Consider the following 27,817-nt stretch of genomic DNA (forward strand, 5'->3'; position numbering starts at 1 on the left):
CTTGAAACTTGAACCAGTCGGTGAGAATGTGTTACCATACGATTCCCTGAACTTACCGCAAACTAGGTAAAACTGCTCTGGGTGGGCGTCCAGTGCCCCCTATGGATTCAAAGAAAAGGATTTACCTGGTAAGTACCAAAATCCTATTTTCTTTTTCATCGACTAGGGGTCACTGGAGTACTCTTCGGACGTACCAAAGCTTCCCCCGTGGGCGGGAGAGCAGTTTGGCACCTGTAACACTAGGCGGCCAAAGCTAGATGCTGATGCCGTAAACGTATCAAACTTGTAAAAGCGCACAAACGTGTGCACTGATGACCAGGTAGCCGCACGGCAAATTTGCATCGTAGAAGCCCCACGACCAGCTGCCCATGAAGTTCCCACAGAACGTGTGGAATGAGCTGTTACTGATGTAGGCGGCTGTAACCTAGCATGAAGGTAAGCCTGACGTATGGTCAGTTTAATCCATCTGGATAAGGTTTGCTTAGAAGCTGGCCAACCCATCTTGGCAGCATCCTACAGAACAAACAACGTATCTGTCTTACGAACTGTAGACGTTCGGGACACATAAACGCGTAATGCGCGTACCACATCCAAGGTTCCAGAATTTCCTGTCAACACAGGATCTACTATTGGTTGATTGATGTGAAAGGATGACACTACCTTTGGTAGGAAAGCGGGATTCGTCCGAAGTTCCGCTCTGTCATCATGAAACACCAAATACGGTGGCTTGCATGACAAGGCACCCAAATCGGAAACACGCCTTGCCGAAGCCAAGGCTAGTAGGAAAATTGTTTTCCAAGTGAGAAACTTAATATCCACTTGGTGTAAGGGTTCAAAATATGAAGACTGTAAGAAATCTAAAACCAGATTCAAGTCCCATGGCGCTGTAGGTGGAATGAATGGAGGCTGTACTCTGAGGACACCTTGCAGAAAAGTGTGTACAGACGGCGATAGCCAATCGTCTTTGAAAGTAAATTGACAAAGCAGATACCTGCACCTTTAGTGTAGATAAACGCAGTCCTCCATCTAACCCCGTCTGTAGAAATAACAAAAGACGGGATAACTGGAAAGATGATGTCTGAAACTTCCGATCCTCACACCAACCTATATAGGCACGCCAAATTCTGTAATAATGAGCTGCCATAACTGGCTTCCTAGCACGTAACATGCTTGGTATAACCGATTCTGGAATGCCCTCTCTTCTTAAGAGGGCGGTCTCAACAGCCACCCCGTCAAACGCAGCCGCGCTAAATCGGGGTAAAGGAACGGACCCTGTTGTAACAGGTCCGGACGAAGTGGGAGCGGCCAAGGCTCGTCTGCGAGTAGTCCTCGGAGATCCGAGAACCAAGCTCTTCGAGGCCAATGAGGCGCCACTAGTATGACTGTGACGGACTCTCTTTTGATCCGTTTTAGCAACAGCGGGAGCAGCGGAAACGGTGGAAACAGGTACACGAGGCTGTACGGCCACGCGACGGTGAGAGCATCCACCGCCACTGCCTTTGGATCTCGCGTTCTGGACACATACTGGGGCGTTTGGTGATTGTGGCGAGATGCCATCAGGTCCACTTGAGGGTAACCCCACCTCTGGGCCAACATGTGAAACACTTCTGGATGTAATGCCCATTCTCCTGGATGAAAATCCCGAAGGCTGAGATAATCCGCCTCCCAGTTGTCCACTCCCGGAATGAACACTGCCGACAACATCACTTGGTGACGCTCGGCCCAATTGAGGATTCGAGCTACTTCTCGCATTGCCATGCGGCTTCTCGTTCCTCCTTGTTTGTTGATGTATGCGACCGCCGTTGCATTGTCCGACTGCACCTGGACAGGCTGAGACCGAAGAATGTGCACTGCTTGTCGTAGCGCATTGTAAATTGCGCGGAGTTTCAGGACATTTATAGACCGCAATCTTTCGTGAGCCGCCCAGAGACCCTGGAGCTGACAATTTTGAACTACAGCTCCCCAACCTCTGAGACTCGCGTCCGTCGTTAGAATTATCCAATTCCTGGCGCTGAACCGTTTCCCTGCGGTCAGATTGTGTACATTGAGCCACCAGAGTAGAGATACCCTGGCCCATGGCGACAACCGCACTCTGTGGTGAATCTGCAGATGCGAGCCCGGCCACATCCAGTTGAAAAGGACGCGAGTGAAGTCTCCCGAACTGAAGCGATTCGAAAGCCGCCACCATTGTGCCTAAGAGGCGAATGCACAAATGTACCGAGACTGTGCGTGGCTTGAGCACCTATCGAACCAGATGACGAATGATCTGTTCTGGTAGGTAAATTCTTTGATTTACCGTATCGAGAATCATACCTAGGAATTGCAGTCGTTGGAATCAGATGTGATTTCTTGAAGTTGACAATCCAACCGTGCTGAACTAGGACATCGTACGTTAGCAACGCATGTTGGAGGAGCATCTGTTGAGACGGAGCTTTGATGAGCAGATCGTCCAAGTACGGAACTATTATCACTCCCAGGGATCTGAGATGAGCTATCATCACAGACATCACTTTGGTGAATACCCGAGGCGCTGACGAGAGGCCAAACTGTAGAGCCTGAAACTGGTAATGGTTCTGCCGGATTGCAAACCGCAAGAACCTCTGATGAGGTGGCCAAATCGGAATGTGTAAATACGCATCTTTGAGATCCAGCACAATCATGAATTCCTGTTGCTCTAAACCTGCAATTACCGACCGCAGAGATTCCATCTTGAATCTGTAGTAAGTGACGTACTGATTGAGGCCCTTTAAGTTCAATATTGGCCTGACCGAGCCATCCGGCTTTGGTACCACAAACAGACTGGAATAATAACCCTGCCCCTGTTGGTGTACAGGGACCGGAATCAAAACTGCTGACTCCAGCAGAGACTGAATGGCAAGTTGCAGAACCGCCCGTTTGTCGTCCGACACAGGCAGTCCTGTCTTGAAAAACCGCAGTGGCGGGAGACAGTCGAACTCTATTTTGTAACCTTTGAGCACTAAATTGCGGAGCCACCCATCTGTGGACGTCTGGAACCACGCCAAATGGAACGTCTGAAGGCGTGCTCCCACAACTGGAGATCCAAGATGGGCCGGGAGTCCGTCATGCCACTGGCTTGTCGGTGACCTTAGCGTCTTGACGACTGGCGTTGGTTTGTTGGAAACCACGCCCTCGACCTCGTCTACCGGCCGTGGCTGGTCCCCTACCACGGCCTCGAAAGGGCTGAGGCCGAAAGGATTTGAACGCCGGGCCCCGAGTATTTCCGCCGTTGGAGGCAATGGTAAGAAAACAGACTTACCACCCGTGGCCTCAGCAATCCATTTGTCCAATTCAGGACCAAACAACTTCTCGCCACCGTAAGGTAACGCCTCTATACCTCTTTTGACCTCCACTTGCCAAGAGCGCAGCCAGAGTGCTCGTCGTGCTGCAACTAGCGACGATGAAAGGCGAGAAGTGAGCTGACAGACGTCAGTAGAAGCTGTACATAGATAATCAGCAGCTTCCCAGATTTGATCAGCAAGAAGTATAAGGTAATCGTCATGTAGGGCAGACTTGAGTTCTGTTATCCATACCATGAGCGCCTTAGTTACCCAAATGCCAACCAACCCAGGTCTAAGCAACACTCCTGCTGCTATATATATGGATTTTAGCATAGCTTCAATTTTACGGTCTGAAGGGTCTTTAAGCGTAGTAGCCGTTGGTACTGGTATGGTTACTTTCTTTGTAAGTTTAGACACAGACGAATCCACCAATGGCGGATTCTCCCATGTAGCTGTCACAGACTCCGGAAACGGGTGACTAGACTTAAATCTGCGAGGTATAGAAAACAGTTTATCCGGATTCTTTCGTGTTTCCAGTAACATCTTATTAAGAGATTCCGAAACCGGAAAACACATGAGTCCTCTGTCGTTTAGCAAAGACGACTTCATCATTTGTCAGAGGCTCCTCAGATTCTGTAAACCTCAGAGACTGACGCACCGCTCTGATGAGATTATCAATGCCTGGGCTGTCAAAATCTTCACTATCGGACTGCTGGTCTACTACGCCCTCCTCACCGTCATCTTGCGAAGTGAGGTCTGGCATAGAATCATCAGACTGTAACATAGCAGGAACTGGTAAATCATAAGACAAAGTAAATTTATCCCTGCTACCCAAAATGGACTTAGACTGTTGGCAAGGCTGAGACCTCTCCGGTAGTCATAGTGGTCTCACCCTAGACTAGGATCTTGCCGCTTCCCGCTCCTGTCGAGCGGCGGGCAATTCTGATTGCATTCCAGCCATGACATCTGCTAGCATAGCCCATGGAGGGTCCGGGGATGAAACCGGCTTAGACAGCGGAGCAGAGAATAGTATTCGTAGCTGAATCCACAAAACATACTGCGCATGTGGTAGAACCATCACAGACATGGCAGTGCTTTTTTGGTTTTGCCGGTGCCTTACTCATTATGCAACCATGCCTCACAGTGCAGGGTATATGTAACAAGTGCAGCCAACCCTGTAATATAGGCTTAACAGCCTATTTCATCAATGTCACCCCCCTTATGCAGCCCTCCGCTAATGTCGTCTCCCCCTTCTGCTCCCTCCCCCGTGTACCGCTGTCTGAGCGGGAATTACCGGGGCGCGGGTATCTCACTCCCAGCGTAATCAGGGTGCAGGGAGCCGGGGAGCGCTGTAATGGAGCGCGGTCCTACAGCGGCGGCCGGTGGGAGCGAGCGGCGGGTGAGCGCGGCGGCCGGCGGGTGGAGGCGGCACTGCTCGGAGCGGTTACCGGGGCGGCCTGTCAGGAGAGGCGGGCGCAGTGAGAGCGGCGTCAGTGAACAGTGTCCCCGTACCCCAAGCATACCTGACTCTAGAGGCGAAGGCTGTGACGGGGCTTCTATCTGTAAGCTCCGTCCAGCTGTAGCAGCAGTCAGGGAATAAGCTGCGTGTGGCTGTGAGGGTGCTCTTTGTGAGGACCGACACGCCATGCGCTGCTCCGTGCAGCGGCACTATCCCGAAACTGGGAAGGGATGTGCTGTGAGCAAAAAATGTAAAAGTAGAAGAAGAAAAATTGAAAAATAAAAATATTCAAAGTAGTGTGGTTAAGCTCCACACAAGCCCTGTTGCTACGAGAAGCACAGAAAAAACACTGAGGTACTCTGGGATATGGAGGGGAGGAGAGTTCTAAATTTTAATATTCAGTGCCTTGTTTCTACGGAAACCGTCCATATCCCAAGAGTACTCCAGTGACCCCTAGTGGATGAAAAAGAAAAATATAAAGTCATGTTTGCCTGTCCCACGTCGACCAATAGTGGTTGACCTATTGACTGTCGACCTAATCCATGTTGACCTACCACCTGGAAAGCATTCACCGACTGAACAATTAAACTTTTTTTTTTTTTTATTATTATTTTTTAGTTCTGGACCAAAATTTGGCAGTTCCATGCGTGGGAAGATGGGAGTTCCTCACAACGTGAAACTAAGGTTTGTAAACACGTGGTTGTGTGGGTTTTTTTTTTTATCTTTTACAATTACGAACAAATTAAAGGACCAATAAACAGAAACTGAAATAATGATTTTATTCAGCCGTGATGACATTGGAATGCTAGTTACATTAAAAGGTGCATGGCTTCTGGGCCTCGTATAACCTCTTAGCTCAGGCCTCTATACTGGAAGAGCTTTGCTCAAATTTAAGTTCCCTTTCCCCTTGGTCCAATGGTGCCTGGCCTGTCGCTTGGGTTGAAGATGCAGCCTTAGTTTAATATTTCTTTGATACCTTCTCAAAATATCCTATACTGGCTGCGGTTCCGGTATGAATGGTCGACCGTGTTAAGGCCGACAGTCGTTAGGTCGACCAATATTGGTTGACATGGACTAATGGTCGACACATGAAAAGTTGACATGTATTTTTGAACAGTTTTTGGTGTTGTTTTTTCCGTAACATGACCATGAACCCCAATTAGTGTACCACGTCCCCTTGCATGGCACGCTATGCTGCGGGCAGGGTGTCTCACTGCGCTCTGCACAGGTTACCATTCCCAATCGTAGTCCATGTAGATGGTAAAGTATGATGCATCTAAAAAATCTTAGGTTTTTTTTTACAAAAAAGCCATGTCGACATTTTCATGTCAACCTGTCATGTTTCGACCATGTTAATGTCGACCTAATGACCGTCGACCATAACATGGTCGACCATCCAAACTGATACCACTGGCTGCATATGATGCCATATGGCTACTTCTGCGCCCCTTCCCCTAATGAGCTTTGATGTGTTAAGGCCCATACACACTTGACGATGTCGCTCTGAGTTTCACCTCCTGGCAGGGCGTTCAGTGGATGCCCGTACACACTGAGCGATATGACCACTCATATCGCTCAGTGATGTCACACAGCAGCTGGCTGTGCATGCAGCTCCTGGGCGACAGTCCAGTTTGCGCTTGCATGCACTGCCGACAGCGATCGTTGCCGACCCACTGGGCCACACATTGTTCCTCGCTGGCGACATACATACTTTACGATAAATGAACGACGTCGCTCAGAAAGGGGGAAAATGAGTGACGTTGCTCATTTTATCGGCAAATATGTATGGGCCTTTACAGTCGTCCGTCTTTACTGCTCGCTGGTATTCTGCTACAGCTCAGGCGGTATGCAAGTTCTGTACTTTCCCCATATTGTCTTGTGACTATTATCTGCTTAGCTATCATAGAATTTGGCTTTTACTGGCGCAGTTATTTGATGTATTGGCTCCATGTAGGATACTATTGTTTTCTTTAAATTGTGTAACCTTTAAAATTATATTTTTTTTTTTTTGTAGCAGGCGTCATTCAAAGAGCAGAAGTCCACAAAAGAGAGAGAAAAGCCCTGTCAGGTAAATAAACAACTGTACACACTCTGGAATCTGTATTTATTTTTCCCATGCATAGTCTCACTATGTAGGTTCTGTAGAGGAAATGCGTTCTGTATTTGCGATTCCATAGTACTTTTATTTCTTGTCTTTGTGTATTTACTCTGTTTTTTTAGTTTTTTTTTTTTTCCCTATAGAAGTTTCCAGTGTAAGATCACAGATGCTATGATTCAATAAAATTTACGGCGTTCCTTCCATACATTTCACTTCAGCTTTGATTTTTTTATTTTTTTTTATTTTTAAGGATTGGGTATGAAATAATGCTTATCTTGCATTAGTTGGTGGCCACCGGAATCGTGGGATAAAGAGGGTGCCTCTAGGAGCTTGTGCACTTGAAGTAATTGTCAGTTTATCCTTTGCTTCCCACACTCTACATTCCCTAGTCAGGGGTCAGTCACTCAGTCAGTGCCAAAAGACCTGGGTGCTTCTGTTTATAGTGCTGCTTACGTCTGTGTTAATTGATGGGGGTTTTTTTTTGTTGGTTTTTTTTTTTGTCATTTTGACTAAGAACTTTATTGTTCCCTCTTTCAGAGAACCAATTGATAATCTGACACCAGAAGAAAGAGATGCACGTACTGTGTTTTGTATGCAACTGGCAGCAAGGATTCGACCAAGGGACCTCGAAGAATTTTTTTCCACAGTTGGAAAGGTAAAGTGTATTAACTTTTTCCATATCTTTCTACAAATTAGGTTTTGCGGTTTAACACATTGTTGGCGTTTTCATGTTCATTTGCTTATTTCTATTAAGATGCGCTAACAAATTCATTTTCTTAGGTTCGTGATGTGAGGATGATTTCAGACAGAAATTCCAGGCGTTCCAAAGGCATAGCATATGTGGAATTTGTTGATGTTAGCTCAGTACCTCTGGCAATTGGTCTAACAGGACAGAGAGTTTTGGGTGTTCCTATTATTGTTCAGGCTTCCCAGGTAAGTGTTTTGACCATTTAGATTTTTTCCTTTTTTTTTTGTTGCTATATGTCTTTATATCTGAATACACACTATATACCTGCTGTTGGGATGCTGGCTGTCAGTATACCGGCAGAGCGTCCCCTCACGGGCTTGCCACAGGCTGTATTCCCACTTGGGTGGTGGCTTGAAACCACCACTCGAGTGGGAATATGGGGCTGCGGTTGGGATTCCGACCGCCGGCATTTAGTTGTCTGTCTGGATTCTGGCGTCAGGATACTGAATGCTGGCATCCCAACAGGCGGTATATTCACTGCATACCCTTATATTGGGTCAAAATATATCTGTACAGGTGAAGCTTATGTCTTAGGCTGGGTACACATTCGAACCACGTGTACGTGGACAATATGCCAGATGACGGGCCGACATATCATATACGAGGTACACACCAGAACAGTATAATGAAGGATGGAACGTCCTCTCGTTCCGTCCTTCGTTACACTGCACGGCGCTGCATGCGTTATCGTCCGGTTGGCTGTACAGCACGGCTTACCAGAAATTATTGCATGCGGGAGTGCGCAGGTTCAGCATACACACTGAACAATCTGGCCGGTATGTCGTTCCTATTAGTCAGAAAACGCCATATCTGACCGCAATCGTTTTTGTACCCAACTTCTTGAAGACTTAATGGTCCTCTACTCCGCTGACAGGACACTGAGCTCCTGAGGGTGTTGATCGCATGCTCTCGAGGCGACCGCTCACTCCTGCAGCATGGCTGCCACCCCCTAACAGCCAGAAGTAGGAAGAGTGGTGAGTACAGCGTCGGCGTCCCGGTAAGCGGGTCGTCGGCGGGTATGGCGGCACAAGGGTGGGAGCGCAGCTCTGACAGTCTGCGCTCCGGGACGGCTCAGCTACAGTAACACTGTAGGAGCTTTGAGGTGCGTCCTGAGCCAGCACAGAATACCCTACACTGGTCATACAGCGAACAGGGGCTAATCCCGCTGTTAGCAGTGAAAAACCTCAGGCCAGTTTAAACAATTTACTGCGGGAAGCCGCGTGCCGTTACAAGGGGTGGGGCTTCCTCAGAGCGGACCCAGCACTCGCCAGCGCCATTTTCTCCCTGCAGATCATAGGAAAGAGATGCTGACAGGGAGTGCTGCCCTCCACATCACTCCAGCTATACTTCTGTGGTACCAGGGTGTTATAGAAAGGGGGGAGGGTAGTGTAATCTAGTACTGATTACCCTATTAAGGGTAGTTAGCGCCGGGCTTTAATCATACAGTAACTGCCTACAAGGGCACTATGTGGCTGGCTCCTTATACACTGTGAGACTCTGAAGGTACTCTGGGGGGAAACTATCTGACATTTTCCTGTGTATGTCCCACATTACCATGTCTAAGGACTCTGTGTCCTGTGCTGCAGAGTGTTTATCTTCTCCTGAAGAGTCTATTCCATGTACTCAGGACTGCAATGTGCTATCTCAGCCTTCTGAATCCGAACACCCCATTGGTGGATTCTTTACAGGGAATGATATCCCAGATTTCTCTTGCATCCTAGAGGATGCTGGGGTCCATATTAGTACCATGGGGTATAGACAGGTCCACCAGGAGCCATTGGCACTTTAAGAGTTCAATAGTGTGGGCTGGCTCCTCCCTCTATACCCCTCCTACCAGACTCAGTTTAGAAAATGTGCCCGGAGGAGCCGGTCACAGCTAGGGGAGCTCTACAGAGCTTTCTTAGTAAAAGTTTATTTTAGAGTTTTTATTTTACAAGGAGGCTGCTGGCAACAGCCTCCCTGCATCAAGGGATTGAGGGGAGGGGGGGAGCAGTGTCCGCCCTGCGGGGTCTGAGCCACTGTCTACGCTGACTGGACACTGAGCTCCAGAGGGGATAGATCGCACCCCGCTGCAGGTAAATGCTAACCCCAGCAGCATGCAGCCACCCCCTTGCAGAGCTGAAGTTTGTGTCGAGTGAATCACCGACTCCCCTCCCCCCTCCCTAGTAAGCGGGGGGCCGGAGTGAAGATGGCGGATACAGGGTAGGCGCGCAGTACTAACTGTGCTCCGGGGGAGGCTCAGCGGTACTTAGGTGCGGCGCTGTGAGGGGCCTACACTGACCAGAAAGCCTGTCGGGATCTGCGGATCTCAGCCAGCAAGAAAAATCCTCAGGCCAGTATAATCTTAGAAGAGTGGGAAGACGGTGCCATTAAGGGGGCGGAGCTTTTCCTCAGCGGTCCCAGCAGCGTTCAGCGCCATTTTCCTGCCTGCAGACATGCTGCCAGTGGAAGAGCAGTCCCTCCAGAGCAACTCCAGCTATCTGTACGGTACCAGGGGGTTGTAGAAGGGAGGGGAGGCTGTGTAAGACTGTCACCTATTAAGGGACACGGTCAGCGCTGGTTAAGGGTCTCCCTATACCTATATAGCACTGTGTGTGGGTTTGCTCCAATCTGTTTCTTGGGGGGGGGGGGGGGAACTCTGTCCTGTACCCTGTGTGTATGTGGGGTGTACAAGCAAACATGTCTAGAAACTTTCTCATATGCTGCAGAGGATTTATCTTCTCGGGAAGATCCCATCCCATGTAATCTGGATTGCACTGTTGTAGCACCGATCCCAGCTAGAGAACCGAAGTGGTTAACCTCTCTTAGGGGGGCTATTTCTCGGATTTCTGAAGGGGTTGCAAGGACTGCTCTTGCAACTCAGGTGTTGCAATCCTCTATGGCAGTATGGTCTGATACTGCTCCCTCGGGTCCCCCTGCGGTACATTCTCACAAATGTGCTCTTGCCCAAATGATACAGGATGACACGGATACCGATTCTGACACAGCAGATGGTGATGGGGATGTGTCGAGGGGGACGGCATCACTTGCTAAGGGGGTGCAGTTGATTGAGGCCATGCGGGATGTGTTATGTATTTCTGACACACCTCCTGAGCAGGTTGTGGAGGCCTTTTTCACGGACAGTAAGAAAGCCCCTCTCACCTTCCCGGCATCGAAGGAATTAAATGCTATATTTGAAAAAAGCCTGGGAAAACCCGGAGAAAAAAATCCCAGATCCCTAAAAGGGTCCTGGTTGCTTTTCCCTTCCCGGAAGACTATAGGAAAAAAAAAATGGGAGTCCCCGCCTATAGTTGACGCTCTGTCTCCAGGCTGTCAAAACAGGTGGTATTGCCAGTCCCGGGATCTACCGTGTTGAAGAACCCGGCTGATCGCCAAGTGGATGCTACGCTCAAATCCATATACACTGCTTCAGGGGCTATACTGCGGCTTACTATTGCCTGTGCATGGATTTCTAAAGCTATAGCCAAGTGGTCAAACGCTCTGCAGGAGGATTTGACTGCGATGGATAAAGGGGACGTTGATTTTGTTTTTGCGTAACATGCAGGGTTCCTGGTAGACTCCATGAAGGACCTGGGTTCCATGGCTGCGGGGATCTCCTCCATGTCAGTCTCTACTCGCAGGGGTCTCTGGCTGCGCCAATGGTCTGCGGACGCGGAATCCAGGAAAAGTGTGGAGAGTCTACCCTATACAGGTCAGGCTCTGTTTGGTGAGGCACTAGATGCGTGGATTGCCATGGCTACCGTGGGCAAGTCTCCTTTTCTCCCCTCAGCTGCACCAGCTATGAAGAAGCCTTTTACTCCCAACACGTCACAGTCCTTTCAGTCTGCGAGGTCTAGAAAGAACAAGCCTTCTCACAACTTTAGAGGTGGTCGTGCCAAATCCAAAAAGCCTGCCCCCACAGGTTCCCAGGACCAGAAGCTGGCTTCTGGTACCTCAAAGTTCTCAGCATGACTGTGGACCGCACAGCCAGGAGGTAGGTCAGGTGGGAGCAAGACTCCGGCATTTCAGCCACGTCTGGTTGTCGTCGGGCCTGGAACCCTGCATACAGGATATTGTGTCCAGGGGGTACAGGCTGGAGTTTCAAATTCTCTCGCCTCACCGTTTCTTCAAATCAGGCTTGCCAGCTTTGCCGGCAGACAGAGCTATTCTGGACGCTATCCGAAAATTCGTAGTGTCCGAGGTCATTGTTCCAGTTCCACCTCATCAGTTGAACAAAGGTTACTATTCGAACCTTTTTGTGGTACCGAAGCCTGATGGTTTGGTAAGGCCAATTCTGAACTTTAAATCTTCGAACCCTTATCTCAGGGACTTCAAATTCAAGATGAAGTCTCTGAGAGCAGTTATCTCGGGACTGACGGAGGGGGAGTTCCTGGTGTCCCTGGACATCAAGGATGCGTACCTCCACATTCCCATTTGGTCGCCGCACCAGGCCTATCTCGGGTTTGCACTGTTAGACGATCACTATCAGTTTCAGGCACTGCCGTTCGGTCTCTCAACGGCACCGGGGGTCTTCATGAAGGTGATGGCAGAGATGATGGTTCTCCGCAAGCAGGGGGTGAACATAATTCCATATCGGGACGATCTGCTGATAAAGGCATCTTCCAGAGAGAAGTTAAGATCCATTGCTCTCACGACACATCTGCTCAAGGAGCACGGTTAGATCCTGAACCTTCCAAAGTCTCATCTGGAGCCGACAAGGAGGCTGTCTTTCCTGGGGATGATCCTCGACACGGAGGTGCAGATGGTGTTTCTACCGATGGAGAAAAGCGTTGGTGATTCAAACAATGGTCCGGGACGTCTTGAAGCCTGCCAAAGTCATGGCGGAGATGATGATCCTCCTCCGCATGCAGGGAGTGAACATAATTCCATATCTGGACGATCTGCTGATAAAGGCATCTTCCAGGGAGAAGCTTTTGCAGGATATTGCTCTCTCAACTCAACTACTCCAGGATCATGGGTGGATCCTGCACCTTCCAGAGTCTCATTTTGAACCGACAAGGAAACTGCCCTTCCTGGGGATGATACTCGACACGGAAGTGCAGAGGGTGTTTCTACCGCTGGAGAAAGCGTTGGTGATCCAAACAATGGTCCAGGATGTCATGAAGCCAGCCCGAGTATCGGTTCATCAGTGCATTCGCCTTCTGGGAAGATGGGTAGCCTCCTACAAGGCTCTACAGTACGGGAGATTCCATGCACGGTTCTTCCAACTGGATTTCCTGGTCAAGTGGTCGGGTTCACATGCACCAGCGGATACGCCTGTTGCCGAAAGCCAGAATTTCACTCCTCTGGTGGCTGCACACTTTTCACCTACTCGAGGGCCACAGGTTCGGTATTCAGAATTGGATTCTTCTAACCACGGATGCAAGTCTCAGAGGTTGGGGAGCAGACACCCAGGGGGCAAACTTCCAAGGAAAGTGGTCAAGTCAGGATTCTGTCCTTCCAATAAACATTCTGGAACTAAGGGCCATATACAACGGCCTCCTACAAGCGGCACATCTTCTACGAGATCGAGCCATTCAGATTCAGTCAGACAAAGTCACAGCAATGTCTTACATAAACAGGCGGGGCGGAACGAAAAGCAGGGCTGCGATGTCCGAGGTAACAAGAATCCTCCTCTAGGCAGAAAGGCACGCGCTGGCGCTGTCGGCAATCTTCATTCCGGGAGTGGACGACTGGCAAGCGGACTTCCTCAGCAGACACGATCTCCATCCAGGGGAATGGGGCCTCCACCAGGAGGTGTTCAGAAGTAACAAGCCGATGGGGTGTACCTCAGGTAGACTTGATGGCCTCTCTCCTCAAGAAGCTTCGGAGGTACTGTCCGAGTCCTATGCCCACCTCGGATATCCATTCATCTTTGCATGAAGTTGGGAAAGATGGTGGCCTCCGATGAAGCCATTCAATATGGAAGGTTCCATGCCAGAACGTTTCAATTGGATCTCCTGAGCAAGTGATCCGGATCACATCTTCAGATGCACTGGATAATTCGTCTGTCACCTAAGGCCAGGATCTCCCTCCCTCCTGTGGTGGTTGCAGTCCTCCAACCTACTGGAAGGTCGCAGTTTTGGGATTCAGGATTGGATCCTCATCACGATATATGCGAGTCTGAGAGGATGGGGAGCTGTCACCCAAAGGGCTCAGTTCCAGGGCAGGTGGTCAACCCACGAAGCCCTTCTAATCAACATTCTTCGGGCGAAATACAATGCTCTGCTTCAGGCCTCTCCTCTGCTCGGGATCGGGCAATCCAAGTTCAGTCGGACAACGCAACTGCAGTGGCTTACATCGTCAAGGAGGGACAAAAAGCAGAGCCTGCATGCGAGAGGTGTCAAAAATTCTTCTCTGGGCAGAACGAAACGCAAGAGTAATGTCCGCGATCTTCATTTCGGGGTGGACAACTGGGAAGCGGACTTCCTCAGTCGCCACGATCTCCACCCTGGAGAGTGGGGTCTGCAGATCGACTTCTGGGGCTGCCTACAGATAGACTTGATTGCTTCTCGACTACCTATTTCCCTCGATTCCGTTGCTTCTGAGGGTGCTCAAATTAGTCATGGATCAGGAAATCCAGGCAATTGTGATTGCTCCAGATTGGCCTCGGAGGGCGTGGTACGGATATCTTTTGCACATGTCCGTGACAGACCCTTGGCCTCTGCCACTGAGAAAAAAACAAAACTCCTGCAACAAGGCCCGTTCATCTACCCGAACTTACGGCAACTTCGTTTGACGGCGTGGAGGTTGCGTGGAACATTCTAGCTTGCAAAGGCCTTTCCAAGAAGGTTATTGCAACCATGGTTCAGGACAGAAAAATTGTAATGTCAAAACACTATTATATCTGGAGGAGATGGGTCTCCGTGTGAGTCACGCACATCCACTTGCTGAGTTCCTCTTGAGTCTCATACGTTTCCTGCAGGCTGGTGTGGATAAGGGCTTACGTCTGGGTTCCCTTAAGGTCCAGATTTCAGCGCGCTCTATTTTCTTCCAGAAGTTGACAGTGTTGCCACAAGTTCAGACTTTTTTGCAGGGAGTTCTCTACATACAATCTCCATTTGTGCCGCCCATGGCACCCTGGTACTTGAATGTGGTGTTGGAATTTCTACAGTCCTCCTCCTGGTTTGAACCTTTGACGACGGTAGAAGAAAAGTACCTCATGTGGAAGACTGTGATGTTGCTGGCCCTGACTTCTGCTAGGCGAGCCTTATCGTGTAAAAGTCCCTACTTGGTCTTTTATGAGGACAGAGCTGAGTTCAGGACTAGACAGCAGTTCCTGCCAAAGGTTGTCTCTGCATTCCACTTGAATTAACTAATTGTAGTCTCAAGTTCTAGTACATCTGCTCGTCCGGAGTCGTTAGATGCTGTGAGAGCCTTGAAGGTCTATCAAGAGAACGGGTTGGATCAGAAAGACTGATTTCTTGTTCGTGCTATATGATGTGCAAAAAAAGGGTTGCCCTGCTTCTAAGCAGTCCATTGCTCGCTGGCTTAGGTTTACTATCCAACAGGCTTATGTGTCGGCAGCCTTGCCTGTTCCACAGTCTCTGAAGGCCCACTCTACAAGATCGGTGGGGTCTTCCTGGGCGGCTGCCCGTGGAGTCTCGGCCTTGCAACTATGCCGAGCTGCTACCTGGTTGGGGGTCGAACACCTTTGTGAAGTTCTACAAGTTTGATACCCTGGCCAAAGAGGATACCCAGTTCTGGTGTGCAGTACTACAGGCGTCTCCGCACATTCCCATCCGTTCTGGATGCTTTGGGACGTCCCCATGGTATTCAGTAAACCACAGTATCCCTTATGGATGCCAGAGAAAACGGGATTTTAATACCTACCAGTAAATCCCTTTCTCGTGCTGGTTATGTTCTGGTGTGTTTATCTCACCATTGTTGTTCGTTCTCTCGAGTATGTCCTTTCTCCTTCGGGCACTATTTCTCTTACGTCCTAGAGGATGCTGGGGACTCCAAAAGGACCATGGGGGTATAGACAGGATCCGCAGGAGCTTGGGCACACTACAAATCTTTGACTGGGTGTGAACTGGCTCCTCCCTCTATGCCCCTCCTCCAGACCTCAGTTAGACTTTGTGCCCAGGAGTGACTGGACACACACTAGGGGAGCTCTACAGAGTTTCTCTGGAATTACTTTTTTGTTAGGTTTTTTATTTTCAGGGAGACCTGCTGGCTACAGGCTCCCTGGATTGTGGGACTGAGGGTAGAGAAGTCAGACCTACTTCTGCTTAGTTAAGGGCTCTGCTTCTTAGGCTAATTAAGTGAACCCCAGTATCCTTTATGGACTACGAGAAAAGGATTTATGGTAGGTATTAAAGTCCCGTGTTTTTTTTTTTTTTTTTACTAGCACTCATCTATGAAGACTACCGTTCTGGCTCTATGGGGGATATTCAATTGTTTGAAAAGTCAGTTGGGTGTCTGTTTTTTTTCCTTCCTATCTAATAGACAGGAAAAAAACAGACACCCAACCGACTTTTCAAACATTTGAATTCCCCCCTATGTTCTATATCTGTTGTATTCTACATCTGTTGTGTACATCTGAAATCCACTTTAAAGAGTAAAGGTGCATACACACGGAGCGATATAACTGAGCGATTTTGACTATATAGTCAAAATCGCTCAGAAAGTTAATGCAGATCGCTCCGTGTGTACACAGCCAGCGATAGCGATGCGCGTCCCCGCTAGGTCGCTATCGCTGGGAAAAATAGTCAGTGCAGGCAAGTCAATTTTGGCTATGTCGCTGCAAAAGTTAGTCAAAATCGCTAACACTTTAAGAGGCCAGCGATTTTTCCCAGCGATAGCGATGTGCAGGCGGCGGTGGTGCGGGCGGCGGCGGGTTGCGGTGGCGGTGTGGGCGGCGGCGGTGCGGGCGGCGGCGGGTTGCGGTGCGGGCGGGGGAAATTTACCTTTCTATTGCAGAGTTTGGCAGCGGAGCGGTACCAGTTTCAAAAATGGCGCCTCAGCGTCATTTTTGAAATTCAAGATGGCCGCCGCGAGCCAATCACGGCTCGCCGCGTCATCGCCCCGCCCCCTCCCGCTGACTTATATAAGTCAGCGCGAGGCAGCGGCTGTCAGTCCGACGGCGGAGGAGGAGCGGAGAAGAGCTCCTGAAGACGCCGTGGAAGTCCTGGATGGGCGGCGGCTATGCAAAAGAGCTTAGCAGCCGCCGCCCACCAGGTGAAGATGCTGGAAGTCCTGGGAAGGCGGCGGCCATGCAAAAGAGCTTAAAGGCCGCCTCCCAGGTGAAGACGTCGTGGAAGTCCTGGATGGGCGGCGGCTATGCAAAAGAGCTTAGCAGCCGCCGCCCACCAGGTGAAGACGCCGGAGCAAGACCCCAGAAGCCCTGGGGAGGTGGCGCCCCCCCAGGTGAAGACGCCGGAAGCCCTGGGAAGGCGGCGGCCATGCAAAAGAGCTTAAAGGCCGCCGCCCCCAGGTGAAGACCCAGTTTAATAAAGGATTTTTAAAAGAATGTGTCGTGTTTTTTTTTTTTATATTTTCTTTACAGGTGGACTACAGGTGCCAGCAGGCCCTTTATGTCCGGGCATGCTGGCACTTGTGGTTCTCCAAGTGCCAACATGCTGGGGCAGGCTTGCTGGGACCTGTAGGCCTCCTGTAAAGAACAATATTACTATTGAAAGGCTATCAGCCTCCCATCCACCGGGCCACGGATGGGGGGGACAGCCTCGGGCTTCACCCCTGGCCCTTGGGTGGCTGGAGGGGGGGACTCCTTGATTTAAGGGGTCCTCACTCCAGTGTACCCCGGCCAGGGGTGACTAGTTGGGGGGGTAATGGCACGGCCGCAGGGACCAATATAAAAGTGTCCCCCGGCTGTGGCATTATCTCCCTGGCTAGTGGAGCCCGGTGCTGGTTTGGAAAATACGGGGGACCCCTATGTCTTTTGTCCCCCGTATTTTTTAAACCAGGACCGGACGCAGAGCCCGGTGCTGGTTGTCTAAATATGGGGGAACCCTACTCATTTTTTCCTCTGTATTTTAACAACCAGGACTGGCTCAAAGAGCCCGAGGCTGGTTTTACATAGGAGGGGGGACCCCACGCAAATTTTTTTTTTAACTTTCAGCTATTTAAATACCAGCCACCCTGTAAAATCGTCCTATATATGACACTCATCCCCTTATTTAAATGAGATAGTCAAAATCTCCCATAGCCAAAATCTCCCATAGCCAAAATCTCTTGCATAGTTAGACAAAATCTCTGGTAAAGTTAGTCAAAATCTCCTACTGCCAGTTCAAGGGAAAAGTTAGTCAAAATCTCTCATAGCCAAAATCTCTCCGTGTGTATGCACCTTAAGTTGCAGGAGCTGTTTTCTGGCCCATTTTAGTTTCTGCCTGGGTGAACAAGACGGTGGAGAGATGGATATACCAACTAGGTGGTCTGCGGTCTGTTACTTCTGGATCTGAATTGATCTCTGGATCATATCTATAAGGCAGCCGTAGATGCCGGTCTTGCTTTTTAGTTACCCTTCTACATAGGGAAGCCTATGGTGGGAGGCTAGTCTTTGTCTCTTGGAAAAGATGGTTGCAGACACCTTTAGATGTTTGAGATATTGGGGGTCATTCCGAGTTGTATGCTCGTTGCCGATTTTCGCTATGTTGCAAACTGCGCATGCGCAGGGCGCATGCGCTTAGTTATTTAACTAAAAACTTTGCTGTGGATTCTGCGGCACTTTTCAGTCACACTGCTGATCGGTGAATGACAGGAAAGGGGCGTTTCTGGGTGGTAACTGAGCGTTTTCCAGGAGTGTGCTAAAAAAAACGCAGGCGTGTCAGGGAGAAACGAGGGAGTGTCTGGAGAAACGGGGTAGTGGCTGGCCGAACGCAGGGCGTGTTTGTGACGTCAAACCAGGAACTAAACTGATTGAGCTGATCGCAATCTGTGAGTAGGTCTGGAGCTACTCAGAAACTGCAAAGAATTTATTAGCAGTTCTGCTAATCTTTCGTTAGCTATTCTGCTAAGATGCACTCCCAGAGGGTGGCGACCTAGCGTGTGCAATGCTGCTAAAAGCAGCTAGCGAGCTAACAACTCGGAATGACCCCCTTTGTGTCTGTGGATTGCAAGGTATACCTTCAAAGTCCTTTTCCCAGAGGTTCTTTTCCATGGGTCTGCTGCATCTTGTTAAAATCTTCTGGCCCTCAGCGGAGTTTTTCAGTCTCTGGTGGTCCTTTTCTTGGGTCAAGAAAAGACAGGCTTCTACTAAATTTTTGGTATCTCAAACCTGGACTGGTTGGTTCTCCCCATGCTCAGTCTAAAATCCCTTACCGTCCACCTGAAGATTCAGAAGTTTAACATGTAATATCTGTGTTTGGTGATCTCATGCATAGAATGTGTAGGGTTTTTTTTTTGGTTTGGTTTTCTCTGACGTCTTAGTGGATGCTGGGAACTCCGTAAGGACCATGGGGAATAGCGGCTCCGCAGGAGACTGGGCACATCTAAAGAAAGCTTTAGGACTATCTGGTGTGCACTGGCTCCTCCCCCTATGACCCTCCTCCAAGCCTCAGTTAGATTTTTGTGCCCGACCGAGCAGGGTGCAATCTAGGAGCTCTCCTGAGCTTCTTAGAAAAAGTTAGTTTTAGGTTTTTTATTTTCAGTGAGACCTGCTGGCAACAGGCTCACTGCATCGAGGGACTAAGGGGAGAAGAAGCGAACCTGCCAGCTTGGGCTTCTTAGGCTACTGGACACCATTAGCTCCAGAGGGACCGAACACAGGCCCAGCCTCGGAGTCCGGTCCCAGAGCCGCGCCGCCGGCCCCCTTACAGAGCCAGAAGCAAGAAGAGGTCCGGAAAATCGGCGGCAGAAAACATCAGTCTTCACCAAGGTAGCGCACAGCACTGCAGCTGTGTGCCATTGCTCCTCATGCACACCATACACTCCGGTCACTGAGGGTGCAGGGCGCTGGGGGGGGGGGGGGGCGCCCTGAGCAGCAATATAAACACCTTGGCTGGCAAAAATACATCACATATAACCCCCAGGGCTATATGGATGTATATTAACCCCTGCCAGATTCCATAAAAATGCAGGAGAAAAGTCCGCGAAAAAGGGGCGGAGCCTATCTCCTCAGCACACTGGCGCCATTTTTCCCTCACAGCTCCGTTGGAGGGAAGCTCCCTGGCTCTCCCCTGCAGTTAATACACTACAGAAAGGGTTAAAAAGAGAGGGGGGGGCACAATTTAGGCGCAGTATACAACATATAGGCAGCTATAAGGGAAAACACTTTTTTATAGGTGCTATCCCTGTGATATATAGCGCCCTGGTGTGTGCTGGCATACTCTCCCTCTGTCTCCCCAAAGGGCTTTGTGGGGTCCTGTCCTCTATCAGAGCATTCCCTGTGTGTGCGCTGTGTGTCGGTACGGCTGTGTCGACAGGTATGTGGAGGATAATGAGGTGGAGGCGGAGCGAATGCCTGTAAATATGTTGTCACCCCCTGCGGGGTCGACACCGGTGTGGTTGAACTTATGGAAGGATCAACGTGAAAGTGTCAACTCCTTACATAAAAGGCCGACGACACGGAACAGTCGGCTAATCAGCTTGTGCCTGTTCCAGCGTCTCAAATGTCATGGGGGGCTCTAAAATCGCCCGCTACCTCGGATAACAGACACAGATGTCGACACGGATACTGACTCCAGTGTCGACATCGATGAGACTGGTGTACCCTCCAAATAGGTCCACCCGTTACAGGATTGAGACAATGAAAAATGTATTACACATTTATGATTATACCCCAGGTACCACATAAAAGGGTATTGTGTTTGGTGAGAGAAAACTATTAGTAGTTTTTCCTGCATCTGAGAAACTAAATGAGGTGTGTGAGGAAGAGTGGTCTTCCCCCGGTAAGAAATTGATAATTTCTACAACGGTTATTGGCAGCGTACCCTTTCCCGCCAGAGGATAGGTCACGCGGGAAAACACCCCATAGGGTAGATACAGCGCTTACACGCTTATCAGAAAAGGTGGCACTACCGTCTTCAGGTACGGCCGCCCTGAAGGAACCTGCTGATAGAAAGCAGGAGGTTACCCTATAAGATATGGTCACACACTAGGGCATTATATTGCGACCAGCCTTTGCTTCGGCATGGATGGGCAGTGCTCCCGCTGCGTGGTCAGATTCCCTGTCGGAAAATAACTATGGATAGGGACAATATTTTGCTGAAAATAGAGCATATAAAAGACGTGGTCTTATACATACGTGATGCACAGAGGGATATTTGCCGGCTGGCATCAAAAATAAGCGCTAGGTCCATTGCCGCCAGACGGGGGTTATGGACTTGGCAATGGTCAGGCGATGCCGACTCGAATCGGCACATGGAAGTTGCCCTATAAGGGGGTAAAACTGTTTGGGGATAGTTTTTCAGACCTAGTTTCCACAGCTACTGCTGGGAAATTAATTTTTTTGCCACAGGCTACCCCACAACAAAAGAAAGCACCGTATCATCAAGTACAGTCCTTTCGGCCCCAGAAAAACAAGTGGGCTAGAGGCTCATCCTTTCTGCCGAGAGGCAAAGGTAGAGGAAAAAAGCTGCAACACACAGCTAGTTCCCAAGAGCAGAAGTCCTCCCTGCGTCCGGTAGGTCCACAGCATGGTGCTGGGGCTGCTCAGGCGGACCCGGGTACGGTGGGGGCCCGTCTCAGATATTTCAGCGGACAGTGGGCTCTCTCACATAGATCCCTGGGTCCTTCAAGTAGTATCTCAGGGGTACAGGCTGGAGTTCGAGACGTTCTTCCCCCCGCCGTTTCCTAAAATCTGCCTTACCGGCACCTCCCTCTGCCAGGGAGACGGTGTTGGTGGATATTCAACACTATAATCACAACAAGTGATTGTCAAGGTGCCCCTCCTTCAGCAAGGAAGGGGTTACTATTCCACAGTGGTTGTGGTACCGCAACGGTTCGGTGAGACCCATCTTGAAATTAAAATACTTGAACTTTTATATCAGAAGATTCAAGTTCAAGATGGAATCGCTCAGGGCGCTTATTACGAGCCTGGACGAGGGGGATTACAGGGTCTCCCTGGACATCAAGGATGCGTACCTGCATGTCCCCATTCCCCCCCCCCCCCCCCCCCCCCCTCACCAGGAGTACCTCAGATATGTGGTACAGGACTGTCACTATCAGTTCCAGACGCGGCCGTTGGAGTTGTCCATGGCACCGAAGGTCTTTACCTAGGTAATGGCCGAAGTGATGATACTCCTTCACAAGAAGGAAGTTTTTATTATCCCGTACTTGGACGATCTCCTGATAAAGGTGAGGTCCAAAGAACAGTTGGTAGTGGGGGTAGCACTCTCTCGGGAAGTGCTACAACAGCACGACTGGATTCTCAATATTCCAAAGTCACAGCTGGTCCCGACGACACGTCTTCTGTTCCTGGGAATGTTTCTGAACGCAGACCAGAAAAGAGTGTTTCTTCCAGTGGAAAAAGCCGAGGAGTTGTCATCTCTAGTCAGAGACATCCTAAAACCAGGACAGGTGTCGGTACATCAATGCACACGAGTCCTGGGAAAAATGGTAGCTTCGTACGAAGCATAATTCCATTCGGAAGACTCCACAGGCAGAGGTCCCTTGGCCTCTGCCGCTCAGACAAGACCTGCTGCAGCAGGGTCCCTGTCTGTTCCAAGACTTACCGCGGCTGCGGTGGGCCGCAGATTCGAAATACAGGACTGGGTCCTGGTGACCACGGATGCCAGCCTTCGGGGCTGGGGTGCAGTCACACAGGGAAAAAATTTCCAAGGAGATTTCGCTTTCCAGTGGGACCTGTGGGACTAATGGTCCGGGTCCCATGTACAGATACAACAGCGGATAACCCTGTCGGCAAGAAACAGGGTGTCGCTGCTGTGGTGGCTGCAGAGGGCTCATCTACTATGCAAGCAGGGGTGACGTTTGGGCCTCAAATTGGGGTCCATCAAGGTCCAGCTTTCGGCTCTGTCGATTTTCTTCCAGAAAAAACTGGCTTCACTGCCTGAAGTTCAGACTTTGGTTAAAGGAGTACTACATATTCAGCCTCCTTTTGTGCCTCCTGTGGCACTTTTTGGATCTCAACGTGGTGTTGGATTTCCTAATGTCGCATTGGTTGAGCCACTTAAAACCATGGAGCTAAAGTATCTCGCGTGGAAAGTGGTCATGCTGTTGGCCTTGGCCTTGGCCAGGCGTGTGTCAGAATTGGCGGCTTTGTCATGTAAAAGGCCTTATCTGATTTTCTGTATGGATAGGGCAGAGTTGAGGACTCGTCCTCAGTTTCTCCCGAAGGTGGTCTCAGGTTTTCACTTGAACCAACCTATTGTGGTGCCTGCGGCTACTGGGGACTTGGAGGATTCCAAGTTGCTGGACGTAGTCAGAGCCCTGTAAATTTTATTTCTCTATCGTCCTAGTGGATGCTGGGGTTCCTGAAAGGACCATGGGGAATAGCGGCTCCGCAGGAGACAGGGCACAAAAAGTAAAGCTTTTCCAGATCAGGTGGTGTGCACTGGCTCCTCCCCCTATGACCCTCCTCCAGACTCCAGTTAGATTTTTGTGCCCGGCCGAGAAGGGTGCAATCTAGGTGGCTCTCCTAAAGAGCTGCTTAGAAAAAGTTTAGCTTAGGTTTTTTATTTTACAGTGAGTCCTGCTGGCAACAGGATCACTGCAACGAGGGACTGAGGGGAAGAAGTGAACTCACCTGCGTGCAGGATGGATTGGCTTCTTGGCTACTGGACATCAGCTCCAGAGGGAGGATCACAGGTACAGCCTGGATGGTCACCGGAGCCGCGCCGCCGGCCCCCTTGCAGATGCTGAAGTCAGAAGAGGTCCAGAATCGGCGGCTGAAGACTCCTGCAGTCTTCTAAAGGTAGCGCACAGCACTGCAGCTGTGCGCCATTTTCCTCTCAGCACACTTCACACGCAGTCACTGAGGGTGCAGGGCGCTGGGGGGGGGCGCCCTGGGAGGCAAATGTAACCTATATAAAGGCTAAAAATACCTCACATATAGCCCCCAGAGGCTATATGGAGATATTTAACCCCTGCCTGGATTCACTAAATAGCGGGAGACGAGCCCGCCGGAAAAGGGGCGGGGCCTATCCTCAGCACACGGCGCCATTTCCTCTCACAGCTCCGCTGGTCAGGACGGCTCCCAGGTCTCTCCCCTGCACTGCACTACAGAAACAGGGTAAAACAGAGAGGGGGGGCAAATTTATGGCGATATTTTGATATATATAAAGCAGCTATAAGGGAGCACTTATTATAAGGCTATCCCTGTTATATATAGCGCTTTTGGTGTGTGCTGGCAAACTCTCCCTCTGTCTCCCCAAAGGGCTAGTGGGTCCTGTCTTCGTTAGGAGCATTCCCTGTGTGTCTGGTGTGTGTCGGTACGTGTGTGTCGACATGTATGAGGACGATATTGGTGTGGAGGCGGAGCAATTGCCAAATATGAGGATGTCACCCCCTAGGGAGTCGACACCAGAATGGATGCCTTTATTTATGGAACTACGGGATAGTGTCAACACGCTAAAGCAGTCGTTTGACGACATGAGACGGCCGGACAATCAATTAGTGCCTGTCCAGGCGACTCAAACACCGTCAGGGGCTGTGAAACGCCCTTTGCCTCAGTCGGTCGACACAGACCCAGACGCAGGCACTGACTCCAGTGGTGACGGTGACGAATCAACCGTATTTTCCAGTAGGGCCACACGTTATATGATTTTGGCAATGAAGGAGGCGTTACATTTAGCTGATACTACAGGTACCACTAAACAGGGTATTATGTGGGGTGTGAAAAAACTACCTATAGTTTTTCCTGAATCAGAAGAATTAAATGACGTGTGTAATGAAGCGTGGGTTGCCCCTGATAAAAAGCTGATAATTTCAAAGAAATTATTGGCATTATACCCTTTCCCGCCAGAGGTTAGGGAGCGCTGGGAAACACCTCCTAGGGTGGACAAGGCGCTAACACGCTTATCTAAACAAGTGGCGTTACCCTCTCCTGAGACGGCCGCACTTAAAGATCCATCAGATAGGAGGATGGAAAATATCCAAAAAAGTATATACACACATGCAGGTGTTATACTACGACCAGCTATAGCGACTGCCTGGATGTGCAGTGCTGGGGTAGTTTGGTCAGAGTCCCTGATTGAAAATATTGATACCCTGGACAGGGACAATATTTTACTGTCGTTAGAACAAATAAAGGATGCATTTTTTTATATGCGTGATGCACAGAGGGATATCTGCACACTGGCATCACGGGTAAGTGCTATGTCCATTTCGGCCAGAAGAGCTTTATGGACGCGACAGTGGACAGGCGATGCGGATTCAAAACGACATATGGAAGTTTTGCCGTATAAAGGGGAGGAGTTATTTGGAGTCGGTCTATCAGATTTGGTGGCCACGGCTACAGCCGGGAAATCCACCTTTCTACCTCAAGTCACTCCCCAACAGAAAAAGGCACCGACTTTTCAACCGCAGCCCTTTCGTTCCTTTAAAAATAAGAGAGCAAAGGGCTATTCATATCTGCCACGAGGCAGAGGTCGAGGGAAGAGACAGCAACAGGCAGCTCCTTCCCAGGAACAGAAGCCTTCCCCGGCTTCTACAAAAGCCTCAGCATGACGCTGGGGCTTCTCAAGCGGACTCGGGGACGGTGGGTGGTCGTCTCAAAAATTACAGCGCGCAGTGGGCTCACTCGCAGGTAGGATCCCTGGATCCTGCAGATAATATCTCAGGGGTACAGGTTGGAATTAGAGACAGATCCACCTCGCCGTTTCCTGAAGTCTGCTTTACCAACGTCCCCCTCCGAAAGGGAGACGGTTTTGGAAGCCATTCACAAGCTGTACTCTCAGCAGGTGATAGTCAAGGTACCTCTTCTACAACAAGGGAAGGGGTATTATTCCACTCTTTTTGTGGTACCGAAGCCGGATGGCTCGGTAAGGCCTATTCTAAATCTGAAGTCCTTGAACCTGTACATAAAGAAGTTCAAGTTCAAGATGGAGTCACTCAGAGCAGTGATAGCGAACCTGGAAGAGGGGGACTTTATGGTATCCTTGGACATCAAGGATGCGTATCTCCACGTGCCAATTTACCCCTCACACCAGGGGTACCTCAGGTTCGTTGTACAAAACTGTCACTATCAGTTTCAGACGCTGCCGTTCGGATTGTCCACGGCACCTCGGGTCTTTACAAAGGTAATGGCCGAGATGATGATTCTTCTTCGAAGAAAAGGCATATTAATTATCCCATACTTGGACGATCTCCTAATAAGGGCAAGGTCCAGAGAACAGCTAGAGATGGGATTAGCACTGTCGCAAGAAGTGCTAAAACAGCACGGGTGGATTCTGAATATTCCAAAATCCCAGTTAATGCCGACAACTCGTCTGCTGTTCCTAGGGATGATTCTGGACACGGTTCAGAAAAAGGTTTTTCTCCCGGAGGAAAAAGCCAAGGAGTTATCCGAGCTTGTCAGGAACCTCCTAAAACCAGGAAAGGTGTCTGTACATCAATGCACAAGAGTCCTGGGAAAAATGGTGGCTTCTTACGAAGCAATTCCATTAGGCAGATTCCACGCAAGAATTTTCCAAAGGGATCTGTTGGACAAATGGTCAGGGTCGCATCTTCAGATGCACCTGCGGATAACCCTGTCTCCAAGGACAAGGGTGTCTCTTCTGTGGTGGTTGCAGAGTGCTCATCTATTGGAGGGCCGCAGATTCGGCATACAGGATTGGATCCTGGTGACCACGGACGCCAGCCTGAGAGGCTGGGGAGCAGTCACACAAGGAAGAAACTTCCAGGGAGTATGGACGAGCCTGGAAACGTCTCTTCACATAAACATTCTGGAACTAAGAGCAATATACAATGCTCTAAGCCAGGCAGAACCTCTGCTTCAGGGAAAACCGGTGTTGATCCAGTCGGACAACATCACGGCAGTCGCCCATGTGAACAGACAGGGCGGCACAAGAAGCAGGAGTGCAATGGCAGAAGCTGCAAGGATTCTTCGCTGGGCAGAGAATCATGTGATAGCACTGTCAGCAGTGTTCATCCCGGGAGTGGACAACTGGGAAGCAGACTTCCTCAGCAGACACGATCTTCACCCGGGAGAGTGGGGACTTCATCCAGAAGTCTTCCACTTGCTGGTAACCCGTTGGGAAAGACCAATGGTGGACATGATGGCGTCTCGCCTCAACAAAAAACTGGACAGGTATTGCGCCAGGTCAAGAGATCCGCAGGCAATAGCTGTGGACGCGCTGGTAACGCCTTGGGTGTACCAGTCGGTGTATGTGTTTCCTCCTCTGCCTCTCATACCAAAAGTATTGAGAATTATACGGCAAAGAGGCGTAAGGACGATACTAGTGGTTCCGGATTGGCCAAGAAGGACTTGGTGCCCGGAACTTCAAGAGATGATCACGGAAGATCCGTGGCCTCTACCTCCAAGGAGGGACTTGCTTCAGCAGGGTCCCTGTCTGTTTCAAGACTTACCGCGGCTGCGTTTGACGGCATGGCGGTTGAACGCCGGATCCTAAAGGAAAAAGGCATGCCGGAAGAAGTCATTCCTACTTTGATTAAAGCAAGGAAGGAAGTAACCGTGCAACATTATCACCGAATTTGGCGAAAATATGTTGCGTGGTGCGAAGATCGGAGTGCTCCGACGGAGGAATTTCAACTGGGTCGATTCCTACATTTCCTGCAATCAGGATTGTCTATGGGTCTCAAATTGGGATCTATTAAGGTTCAAATTTCGGCCCTGTCGATTTTCTTTCAAAAAGAATTGGCTTCAGTCCCTGAAGTCCAGACCTTTGTTAAGGGAGTGCTACATATACAGCCTCCTGTGGTGCCTCCAGTGGCACCGTGGGATCTCAATGTGGTTTTGGACTTTCTAAAATCTCATTGGTTTGAACCACTAAAGAAGGTGGATTTGAAATATCTCACATGGAAAGTGACCATGCTTCTAGCCCTGGCTTCGGCCAGGAGAGTGTCAGAACTGGCAGCTTTATCTTACAAAAGCCCATATCTGATTTTCCATTCGGACAGGGCAGAACTGCGGACTCGTCCGCATTTTCTCCCTAAGGTGGTGTCAGCATTTCATCTGAACCAGCCTATTGTAGTGCCTGCGGCTACAAGTGACTTGGAGGACTCCAAGTTACTGGACGTTGTCAGAGCATTAAAAATATATATTGCAAGGACAGCTGGAGTCAGAAAATCTGACTCGTTGTTTATATTGTATGCACCCAACAAGATGGGTGCTCCTGCGTCTAAGCAGACGA

General features: G+C 49.8%; 1 protein-coding gene across 6 annotated transcripts in view; it reads left to right on the forward strand.

Annotated features, from left to right (window-relative positions):
• RBM39 (RNA binding motif protein 39) overlaps window positions 1-27,817 on the forward strand; it is a 146,552-nt gene that overhangs the window by 69,674 nt on the left and 49,061 nt on the right. For 5 of the 6 annotated variants that reach the window (XM_063960163.1, XM_063960157.1, XM_063960159.1 and 2 more), the window contains 4 exons: window positions 5,377-5,442; window positions 6,773-6,826; window positions 7,394-7,511; window positions 7,637-7,789. In XM_063960163.1, coding sequence (XP_063816233.1) covers window positions 5,377-5,442; window positions 6,773-6,826; window positions 7,394-7,511; window positions 7,637-7,789 — 391 coding nt within the window. The remainder of the gene's footprint in view (window positions 1-5,376; window positions 5,443-6,772; window positions 6,827-7,393; window positions 7,512-7,636; window positions 7,790-27,817) is intronic. The other variant, XM_063960158.1, reaches the window with a different exon arrangement.

Source organism: Pseudophryne corroboree, chromosome 3 (genome assembly GCF_028390025.1).
Source record: "Pseudophryne corroboree isolate aPseCor3 chromosome 3, aPseCor3.hap2, whole genome shotgun sequence".
NCBI classification, from domain to species: domain Eukaryota; kingdom Metazoa; phylum Chordata; class Amphibia; order Anura; family Myobatrachidae; genus Pseudophryne; species Pseudophryne corroboree.